The 11,314-nt window shown below is 48.1% G+C and overlaps 1 protein-coding gene across 3 annotated transcripts in view; it reads right to left on the bottom strand.

Annotated features, from left to right (window-relative positions):
• Window positions 1-661: 661 nt before the first annotated feature.
• The window catches only part of Abhd2 (abhydrolase domain containing 2, acylglycerol lipase), a 121,182-nt gene continuing 110,529 nt past the window's right edge, over window positions 662-11,314 (bottom strand). For all 3 annotated transcript variants that reach the window (XM_004852754.4, XM_004852752.3, XM_004852753.3), the window contains 3 exons: window positions 10,149-10,218; window positions 8,556-8,640; window positions 662-6,625 (listed from right to left, as the gene is read on the bottom strand). In XM_004852754.4, coding sequence (XP_004852811.1) covers window positions 6,429-6,625; window positions 8,556-8,640; window positions 10,149-10,218 — 352 coding nt within the window. In that variant the 3' untranslated portion in view covers window positions 662-6,428. The remainder of the gene's footprint in view (window positions 6,626-8,555; window positions 8,641-10,148; window positions 10,219-11,314) is intronic.

Genomic DNA, 11,314 nt, shown 5'->3' with positions numbered 1-11,314 from the left:
TCAAAACAGTCTGGCTCTCTTGTGGGCATAGGACATGTGTAGGGGTTGGGGGGAGCTTGATTACCAGAGAGGAATAAAGGTTGAAATCTGATATTGGGCACTCTTGGGTCTTGCGAATGGTACACCTTTCAAAGCCAACACTCCTACCCTGCCCCACTTGTCAACGGTTTTTAATGGCCCAAAAGGGAGGCGGCTCTGAGTGCGAGGATGGGGTGGGGTGCAGCTCTCTTGGCTGAGCCAGTGCCTGGGCTGGGAAACCCTTCATTCAGGCTCAGAGAGATCCAAACGAGAAGAAAACACCATCCCCACCCCACCCAATCCAACCTTCACCTGGTCTTCAAAGAACGTTACTGGAAAAGCATACCATCATTTCCAGCAAGCACTGTTTCCACTTGCCTTGAGTTTATCCACATGGTTCGTTCACTTTAGAAAGTGACTCAGTTGACATCTCACCTAGCTCAGCTCTTGGCTTGCTTGCCGCAGAGTGGGCTTGTGAGGACACAGTCGGCTGGCCAAGCGTTGATATTTTCTTTGCAAGGCAGGGTTATGTCAGGCGTGAGGGGAAATTGGTGTTTCCACCATACTCATGCTTTGGTGAAGACAAAGGAGAAATCCCTTTCAGTAGAAAATCCCCACTAGACAAAGCAAACATACTCAACGCCACATTTTTAGTCTTTATTTTTTTTAAGTAAAGAAATTCCATTGAATCAAAGATAACAAAATTACAGTTTTTGTTTGTAATGATCTTTGTTCACCACCACACAGAATCAAAAGTAATATAGGAACAGAAAATGATCAAGGACATCATTGTTTAGTATAATTTCTTAGTAAAGGTAAATATCCTCATATTTAGAAAAAATTGCATTGCTAGTTGCAAATCTTAAACACCTTGGCGCTGAAGGATCCTGTATTTCTCCCCAAAGATCCAGCAGTGCAGAGGTGCTAGGAACAAGAACTCAAAAATACAGTATTTTCAGGGCAGCATTTGAAGTTTTAGAAAACGCAGAAAGAAACAAACAAACCAGAATCAGGAATGTAAAAGTGATGGTTCTCAAAAATCAATCTGGAAGCAGATCTGCCAAGAGAAGAACATGGCTGAAAGGGGTCTCACGGGGTAAAGGGAGAGATCAAACTGGTGTCCCCCCCGCCCCCCGCCCCCAGCCCCTGGCATCACTAAGGCAGCTGCAATGGCAGAAGTCAAAAGCTCAGGTACAGTGAAGGTCTTCCTGAGGCAGTGGGAGAGACCCAGATCACCTAGAACTGGTGTGGAGAGGTGACAGGCTTCTACATGGACTTGTGCTTTAGGAAAACCAAAGAGGCCCAAATCAAAACCAAAGAGAACCTAACTCCTGCACCCAGGAGCTTTGGTCACTCCTGAGAACAGCCTGGGAGAGAAGAGGTTGGCCCTGGGACCAAGGAGGGCAGCGGTTATTCTAGGTGTTGGTCTGGGAGGAGAATGTCCATTGTGACTAAGGGCAGGTATTTCTGCAAGTGCTTTGAGTGGACTGTCCCCAACTTATGGCAATAGTGGATTTCTTGGCTAATGGGGACCAGAGGGGGAGAAGGTAGGTTATGGATTAGACAGGAGTCCAGTTAAAAACTGAGAACTTCATGAAACTTGGAATGTGAGACTTAACCCACCAGTGTGAAGTTACTTTCAGCTATTTAGCAGAGATACTATACACAAAAGCTCTATCCACATCTATGCTAGGGAAAAAGTTTAGAAAACACGGTGGACTGGCTCTTCCAAAAGGTGCAGCTGTCTGTTTCCTAGGAGTCTAAGAATGGCTGGCGAGCAGCCCTCTGTGGCCTGCTGCCAAGGGCTGCTCTGGGAGCACGAGGGCCATGGCACCCAGAGGCGGTGGGAGCAGTGACACAGGGAGAGCAGGTGGCCTTTGCTTTGGCTGGTCTTCCAGTTCTCTCTGCTAGCAGGTCCTGTTCCCCTTTCCTCAGCTCCAAATACAATTTGGCAAAAGCAACCTAGTTTATGAAAACAGGGTACTTCTTTCTGCTTAGATCACAGAGGTGGAAGAAAGCCTTGCTCTCAACTGCTTGGCCTCAAGATGCTGCAGGCAAGCATCTGGGTAATCCAGTACCCCGCTAATCCAAAGTGGCTCTGAACAAGACCAAGGCCAAGAAGACAGAGGGGTGTCAGAGATGAGGCCTCCTGGTCTGCACTGGTTGCTCGCATTATGGAGGGCTGGGAGGCAAAGGTCTAACTTCATAAGGAGCCTACAGGTCCCCACAGGAAATGCTCTGGTTTGGTTGTGCTTTTGCTTCACACTCCCACAGCAGAACTTGAATTCCTGTGCCACAATACAGTTGTGATATCAAGGGATTTTCTAGAGGGAAGTTAAGGCTTTGTGGGCAAAGACAGCTCCAGATGATACTATGACAGAAGGTTGCCAAACAATTCCTGTCTGCCTAAAGGACAAAGACCTACAAGTTCCTTCAACTTGATGGGCTGTTTCAGTGATCTTTAGCTCTCAGTTAGGGTCAAGGCCACAGCAAAACAATATCCTTGCAGCCAGACATGGTGGTATATACCTGCAATCTCAGCACTTGGGAGGATGAGCCAGGAGGATTGTGGGTTTGAGTCCTGCTTGGGCAATTTAGCAAGACCCTGTCTCAAAATAAGAAATCAAAAAAGGGGCTAGAGATATAGTTCAGTGTGAAGGAAGGCTGTAGTACTGAAGGAAGTCCTCAGTACTGAAAAAAAGAAAAAGAAAGAAAGAAAAAAAGAAAAGCATCTTATACCTCAGGCATCTGCTTGCCCGGCAAACACAAACAAGAACACATGCATTGTTTCCTTGGAGCTGGTGAAACACCTCTCAAACTACCCACTTACAAAGAACGCTCTCATTCAGTTGCCAGCCATACATGCTCAGCAACCCAGGCAGTTCAGCTCAATGAAGACTGTGCTTTAGAATGAAAGGAAGAATTTCTGCCTTGGGAATTCTCCATGCTCTGTCTTGTCCCACTGAAGCATGGAGACACTGTCCTCATCCTGGTGGCCAGCACCTGCCAGTCATGAGACTGCCCTCAGAATCAAAAGAAGACTATGATGACAGTGGAGATTCGGAAGAGATGCCAGTCAGAGACACAAGGCTTTGGCCAATATCCAGTGTTCTAACAGGGAAAAGCTGAATAAACAAGCTTGCTCCCTCCCAGTTCCCTCGTGATGAGCTGTGGGCAGCGACCGCCACCTACAAGGGCTGCAGAGGCCAAGATCAGGCAGATGTTCAACAACGACTAGGCATGGGCTTAGAGATGGCCTAAGGTGAGCTGAGAGCCTGAGAGGTGAAGTGACTTGCTCACTTATCCAACGTGAGTTTGGGACTGTGGGTGGAGGGGCTGGGTCTCCCGGGCCCTGGATCCATGACACCATGTCAGAAATGCTTCCTTTTCAGGTAATTTCCACTCTGTGGTGGGTCCTAAGATTCCCTGCAAGTGTAAAACACTGCAGAGGTTAAGGAATATGACAACAACACACAACTTTCTCTCCTCACTCTGCTCTGGAGTCACTGGTACAGACTCGCTGCAGGAAAGATAAGAGGTTTCCTTCAACTCAGCTAACCTCCCTTCTAACATAAATGCATCAAAGAGACCTGACACTGTTTTTCAAGTCAGAGAATCCTAATCTGACTAGGGTCAGTGTCTTCCAATTGTTTGGGGGGCAGGGAAGACAAGTGGAGAAAAGTGGGTGCTTCTCCCCCTTAGTTTTTGACAAGTTATTGCTGCCAAAGAACAGTCCACAGCTACACAATTTATAGCCTTGATTTGATTTTAAAGTAGAACATTTGAACACTCTTCAAAGATTCAGCTTTGTTTTACCCCAAATAAGACCTTACTAGCAAGGAGAGCATTTGCATTCTCATCAGCCATGAATGACTTTGGGAAGAGCACAGAAGCCCAGAGGAAGCGAAAAGATGACCTACATAGAAAGTGCCAGTCCCTTGAGTAGGCGACTTTGCATCTCTGCCTTCAGTCCCTTTGTACTCTCATTCAGGCACAAACAAGAATTCTCCTGTGAGACAGCCACAGTCCCATGCTCATTTCTGTGCCTGAGAGCCTGAAGCCTGAATAAAGGGCTTCAGTTGGTGTCATGTGAACCAAAATGGAATGTAAGTGCCATTCATTCACATCACACACTGAAGAGATTTCAGCTGGGTGCGCCATCCCCCTGTCCTGGGGGACTCTGGTTGTATGGCAACAAAGGCTGTGCCCTAAGCTCCAAGGACACCCCCAGGCCCTCTGTGTGTGAGACCACAGGGCAGTCTTTTCTCCTGAAGTGAGTGGCACCTGGGCCACCACTCCCGTCTGTAAGTCAAGAGATGGGCCTCAGGCAAACAAAAGGAGCCCCTCAGTTCTGGGGATGGTGATTCAATCCTTTTAAGTTATTGCTTGGTTTACCTGTTTTCACAAAAAGTCTCAAGGGATGAAGGTTGTAGCAGGAACGATGTCTAAGAATCTTTCGGATTATAGTCATGGTTGGGTGGTGGGAGAAGTAACAGAGGAGAAAGACTAGCTTCCAAATTGAAGGGTAGAGGATAAAGTGCTAATCTGTGCAAAAAGAACATGAAAAGAAAATGCACTGATAAAACAACAGTGTGTGTGGGGGGAGCCAGAATTATATAATTTGATGACTGTGAGACATTACACCAAAGCAAAGTTGAGACCACAGCAATCCCAGTCTTTTGAGAGAATGGCTGTTTCTGATGTTATTAGGTGATCTGCTGATTGTCAGGAAATAACTTCTTCAGGTTACAGACGTTACTGTCACAACCACTTGGGCCAGTGCCCAAACTCCATCCAGTGCAGCCCTTAGGGCTAGTATTTAAGTGCTCAGGCGGCCCCCTTCACCCCTAAACAGCCAGGCAGACCCACTAATTATTTCCTAGTCTATCCTGGGGCCAAAGGGGGTGAAGAAGAGAGAATAGCTTTGTAAAGTACCCAGGTGATTTCACTCATAGCGCTGTTTGCTTTCAGAGAGCAACTGCTGATTTTTCAAAGTGCAGGGTTCTTAGATATTCAAGTACCACAGGATTGGAGAAAGTACTTGAAACCTATAGTGACATTTTTCCCTTGAGAAGACATTTCAGAAAGATCCATCTAACAGATACAATGAGAGGCTATTCCCTTCAAAGTCTACTTTCAAATAGTACCTTCTTTGATTGGAAATATCTTTCTTTAAGCTCAGATCCAATTTTTTAATTGCTTGGTATCAAAAACCAGAGTTAAAGGGACCAGGGTTAAAAGCTAAAATTACAATTAAGTGCTTAAAAAGACCCCCAAAACCTCTTTATGTGAAATGAGGGATGGGGGAAAAAAAAGGCAAGTGATGACATCCACGTGGTCCCAGGAGGGATGTTCTCTCAAACCTCAGTAAACTGAGTTTGTCATTGAACTTCAGAACTGGTGGTCATGTCGGCAACCGACCTGGTCCAAGCTCCGCACCCCCCCACGCCCCGTGTCATAGGTGAAGAGACTCAAGTCCAAAGGACTCTTGCAGGGTCATATAGGCGTTGAGAAGCAGAGCCAGGGCTCAGCCCAAATGGCCACTCCTACCCAGGGCCTTTGTGAGGACATCACACTGTGATCACACAGAGCAGCTACACAATACACCTTGCTGTTCTGGAGTCACCTGGGAGTGAAGTGACACCAATGACCACAAATTGCAATAAAACAAGCCACCAAGATGTTCTAATGGAAAGGGGCCTAGAAGGGTGTTTCCCTAGGTTGCCTGGTGATGAGAATCCCCTGGGGCACTTCTCAAAAATTAAAATCCCCAGACCCCTTCCCAGACCCTCTGCAAGGGGAGGGACCGGAGAGGCTGAATTTTTAACAAGTGCCCCATGCGAATCTCAGCAGCAGCAAGGCGTGAGAAACTGCTTAGAAGGTTGGGGAGGGAAAACTTGGTTTGTCTCAGGGAAATTCCTTTGCCATTTGGCCCGGGAGGTTCAGGCCCTTAGATTCCCAAGCTCAGTTGTGTCTTCAGCACTGGCCTAGGATGGGGAGCCCTGTGGAAGGGAACACATAACCACCACAAAATAACACATGTCCTTCACTGTTCTCAGGAAAAGCCTTTTGATTGGGAAAGCAAAACTGCTGTTCAGACACATTTTAAATAGGGAAACTAGATGTACTTGGCTTAAATGCAATCAGATGCTGAAACCCAACAGGGGGTGAAAACCCTGTTTATCACCATGGCTAACAATGCAACGGAGGAAACCAGTAACTAAGCACAAAAATAGCCTGGAGCTCCCAGGGGAGAGCCCCATACTCGAGACAGGTGTGCATGATGAGTGGCCCCGCTGATGGTGTGAGGTCAGATCCAGGTCACGGAGGGAGATGGGAGACCTGAAGCAGCAAGTGAGGGGACGAGGGGCCCAGCGGAGGCCACTGGAGCGCGCCAGAGTCCAGAGGCCTCACTCCAGCTCGGCCTCCACCTGCTCCGTGTCAGAGCACTGCGACTTGTTTCGTTCCCACTGGCAGATGGCGTTGGCGTACTCCACCACTAGCTTATCCATCCACGTCAGGGGCTCGGGGAACAGCACGGAGCCTTCAAAGAAGCCCAGGTGACCCCCGTGGAGGGGCAGCACAAACATAACGTTCTCCCGTTTCTCTGCAGGGCAAAGGCAGGGGGTTACTGCTCCTTAAAGAACTCCAGGTGGGAGGTGCAAGGGGTAGCTTGTCAGGGCGCTTACTCACAGAGGAAAGTCACCCAACCTCTGCTCCCTCTGCTTTGTTCACCAAAGTGAGACAGGACTTTGGTGGGACCCAGCTTGGCTTTGGTGCAGAATGGGCACCTGCTTCAGGAGTCTTCGGAACTCTAAGTCCATCAGGGCTGCACCCAGACTGGGAGAGTCTCAGGGGGAGACAGAGGGGAAGAGCTAAGGAGGGTAGCCCAGGCTACAGCTCCGCGGTGAGCAATTATCCTCCCCAATTTGTGTGTCTGGATCACCTGGGTACCTTGTTAAAATGCAATTCTGATCGAGTAACCTGAGGGTGGGCAGGGTCAGAGTGGGGTTCAGAGCATGTAGACTGTTATTTACTGGAGAACAAGGAAAATTCCGTGGAGACAATGTTTTTTCATTCCAGGCATTTATCTTTAAGAGTAAGGCCTAAGGCTGGGGATTTAGCTCAGTGGTTCTGCCGCCTGGCTCGAAAGCACAAGATCCCAAGTTTGATCCCCAGTACCAAAAGATTTTGGGCCGGGGATTTACCTCAGAGGTTCTGCTGCCTGCCTAGAAAGCAGAAGGTCCCAAGTTCCATCCCCAGTACCAGAAAAAAAAAAAAAAAAAAAAAAAGAATAAGGCTTAACTTAAAGCTGCAAGTTGTGTTAAAGGACATCCAGGCTGTCACCACCACCTGCTAACTGGCCATCCTGAGAGTTAATCTGGAGCTTGACTTTATGAATCCTTAGTTAGGCTGGTCTCACATGGGCTAGGACAAGCTAGGCTAAGATGTGTGTACAGGGCCAGCTAAGTCTGACAGGAAGCATCTGTCTTCCCAGGGAATTCCTGACAGGGCCCCTTGTTAGCTCTCTGGGGCTTGTTCTTGCCTCACTCCCTTTTTGGTTGCTGTTCTAGAAATGTGTGACAGTATTAGCACTGTGGACAGTATGTAGGGGTCCAGAAGGAGATGAGAGTTAGTGCTTTCTTTCTCTCCTTGTTGCACATGTGGCTGGGTGGCACTGAGCCTTGGCTGGAGAAGGGGACGAACATAGCTCCGACCATGTGACAGGTCTCTCAAACACAGCCTTCGCCGTGAGCAGGGTAACAGCCCCGGAAGACTGTGGGCTCTCTGCTGGCTACATCACCTCCTCCTAGCTTGAGGTTCACCAGAGAGCCAGAGGAACACTTTCTCCTTCCAGGTACACTATGATATCTACAAGAGGTAAGGCAACCACAGAGAAGGATTGGGGAGGGTGCTGAGAGATGATGTTCTAGGGGTCTGAAATGACCAAGAAGTAACTATGGATGCCCCAACATTTCCTCCTGCACCCCCCCCCCCTTTTCCTTTTAGCTCCTTACCCAGCACGAAAGGAGCTGCTGCTTATATTTTTATCCTCAAAGCAGATGGAGAAGCTGTCATCAGTGGTAGCAGAACTTGTTTTTTGTTTTGGTTTTCTGGTCAAATTTTTAATCTAAATATATCTTTAAGTCAAACCCTCCCACTTAATAGAACCATAATCCTAATTCAATAATTTCATGGAACACCATAAAAAGCTCTCCTGGTGGGGTCCGGGGATTTAGCTCAGTGGTTCCGCCGCCTGCCGCCTGCCTCGCAAGTGCAAGGTCCCGAGCTCATTCCCCAGTACCAAAAAACAAATCGAAACAAAAAAAGCTCTCTTGGTGATGGACAGCAAGGATAGCCCTGTCTCCTATCCCAGGCTACCCAGGGCCTTCACAGCCCAGAATATCAGACGAGGCAGAGTAAGAACACTGTCACAAGTTGTTCCTCCCCAAAGAGGCTGGCAGCTCAGGGAAGGTGACAGGATTTACTGGGGCAATTTGTTGAGTGCTTGGGGAGCAGTAGGAGAAAACACTTACCTGAAAGAGATTTTGGAATGGTTAGAAGACTTTCATGCACCAAGGGGTCATCAGCTGCGTTAACCAACATGAGTGGTACATAAATCTGCAACGAGAAAATAAGGCAGACTTAAATGACGGATTCCCCTTTCTAGCCCTACTGACTCAGGGCTTAAATTCACTACCAGACATGTCTTTGGATGGATTGATTGTGGTTTTTTTGGTTTTTTGGTACCAGGGATTGAGCTCAGGACCTTGTGCTTGCAAGGCAGGCAGCAGCACCACTGAGCTTTAGATGGGTCTTTGAAGCAAACGGAAAGGGGTTACAGCCCACCTTGCTAAATTGGTGGGTGTATTCACCAGCAGTGGGATGAGTTGTAAGTGTCTCCATGATCACTGCTGGGCAGTAGGCACATGCAGGAGCCGCAGGGGACCTGCATGCTCTGATGGAGAGGAAAGTGCTCAGTGGCATTCACTGTCAAAATATTTTTGATCAGGCCGGGGATTTAGCTCAGTGGTTTCGCTGCCTGCTGTGCAAGCACAAGGACTCGAGTTCGATCTTTGGTACCAAAAAAAAAAAATTCTGATCATTATTATGCTTTCCAGATTAGCCATGCCTTTCAGGTAAAATACTTTACCAAGAGGAATGTATATATTTGTTCAGTTAATAATGATGAAGTGTACCCCACTCCAGATAGAGCAGACTTCCTAGAAGAATCTGAAGTTTGAACACAGGAGTAGGGTGGTGAATGATGGGGGACTCTGGGCAGGCTTGCATTCAGTGATCATTTTAGCAACACAACCAATAGTTTCCTTTTGTACTTGTGTGGCGGTGCTGATGGGGGGCTCAGACGGCTCTGAACAGCCATACCAGGGCAGGGGATGGCTCTGCTGTCCCGGGCCTCAGACGTCAGCACAGTGCAGCTCAGGGCTCCCCAGTGGCTAAAATGCCCAAAGCCTGGATAATGATGCTGAATGATGACAGTTGGCTAAGATAGATGCAGAGCTGCAGTCACAATGATTTATTCTAGCTGGGGGAATGGTGGGCCAAACTAACATGTGGACATCGACAGGGATGAATGGGAAAGTCTCTGTGTGCATAAAAGGAGGAGTTGTACAGAGACTGGCTTTGTGATGGTTCAGGTGAAAAAAATATATAGGGATTTTTGGTTCACCACAAACAATACACACAGTTTATTACTGTAGCTGCTAAAAATTGCATGGATGCAAATGAGTCTATAGACTGCTCCTCTACACTGTGACACAGAGGACCTTGTTTACCCCAAGCTCACCAGGTCTTGGCCGGAATCTGCAGTTCAGTTCTAGGCATTGTGCTATGAAATAAAGCTATAGTCTAGGATGGTGGGAGCCTGAGATGGTTCTCCCAGGAACCATGGCAGAAACCAGGAGGGATTACACTGTCAAAGGAAGTCTAAGAAAGAACTGGATGTTGCAGCAATGTTAAGAGCTTTCCTATAGCCTAGGGAGCAAATCCAAACCCAGCTAGACTGTGGCGGAGCTTCCACCAAGGAATTCAGGAGAGGTAGGTAACTGCTGGACATGAGCGAAGCTACAGGGAGTGACATGAATTCTGAGCCAGTGCTAGCTACTCACCCTGTGCAGGTACCTCATGCAGCTCTCTTCTTCATAGTACTCCTGCAGGGAGTTATACCCATGGAACTTCCTGGAACACATGGGGTGGAGGAGAAAAAGGACAGAACAACATTAGTTGTGAGATCAGAAATGAACTCACCGCCCTGGGTGAAAACATGCCAGCAGCTGAGTTGGGTCTGAATGCCAATCTGATAGTACTATTGCCCCAGGTTCTGTACTGACATAGGCTCTGTGGAGTTTGCAGCATTTGGGGTGAGGAGCACGGGCTTTGGTATCTGGGTTCAAATCCTAGCTCTGCCACTTACTGGCTGTGTGACCTTAGGTAAGTGGCTCAACTTGCCCTCACCTCAGCTGCTCCTCTGTACACTGGGTCTAGAGACAGGACTGTCCTGGGAAGTGCTTATTAGCACAGAGACTGGTCCAGGCAATCACTCAGTGTATGCTGTTTATACTGACTTGTGATGTCACATTATCTGAGGCAGATGACACTACATATGGCCACAGAGAAACTGAAATTCTAAGACATGTCCTAGAACTTCTTTCGAACAAAGTTCTTCCTGTTGGAGTCACTCACTGGACCACTGTGAACTGGAATGAAATATATTGGGACACAGAGATGAGGCAGGGGATGAGTTGCGGTTCTGTGCACCCTCGGAGTGGTAATCAGGGACACATGCCATTCACCCGAGCCTCCAGTGCACCTGCCTGAGAGTCCTGCGGCTTTGCTCTGTGCTGTGCTCCAAGGCTGGCGAGGCTCAACCTGAAGCTCCAATGCGAGGCAGCCCAAGGCAACCCAGCCAGAGAATCTCTGAAAGGCTCCTTTCTTCCTGGCACAGGGGAAGACCTCAGCTCAGAATGGTGGATCTTTTCTGTTTTGGTGCCAGGTTCCAACAAATGCCACCTCCCCTGAAGGGGTGCATTTCTTTCACCTCTGGTCTCCATACACAACCCGCCTGGGAATGACCCACAAAGCTGAGGCTGGACACTTAGGGGCTTTTTGACAGGGATCAGGCTGCATGCAGAAATCCTCTCCAGGACCTTTGTCCTTGTGTAGTTGGTCCCCTTACAGTCTTGGGAAAGTGTTCCCATTCTCCAGGGTGAGGGCTGCCAGAGCAGGTTATAGCCACAAAACTGCTACAATTGAACTTGAATAAAGAGGAGGAACT

Source organism: Heterocephalus glaber, unplaced genomic scaffold, assembly GCF_053883595.1.
Source record: "Heterocephalus glaber isolate CG9 unplaced genomic scaffold, H.glaber_assembly_v1.0 deba00001531, whole genome shotgun sequence".
NCBI classification, from domain to species: domain Eukaryota; kingdom Metazoa; phylum Chordata; class Mammalia; order Rodentia; family Bathyergidae; genus Heterocephalus; species Heterocephalus glaber.
Note: the sequence above shows the minus strand (reverse complement) of the source record. Positions and strands in the feature narration are given on the sequence as shown.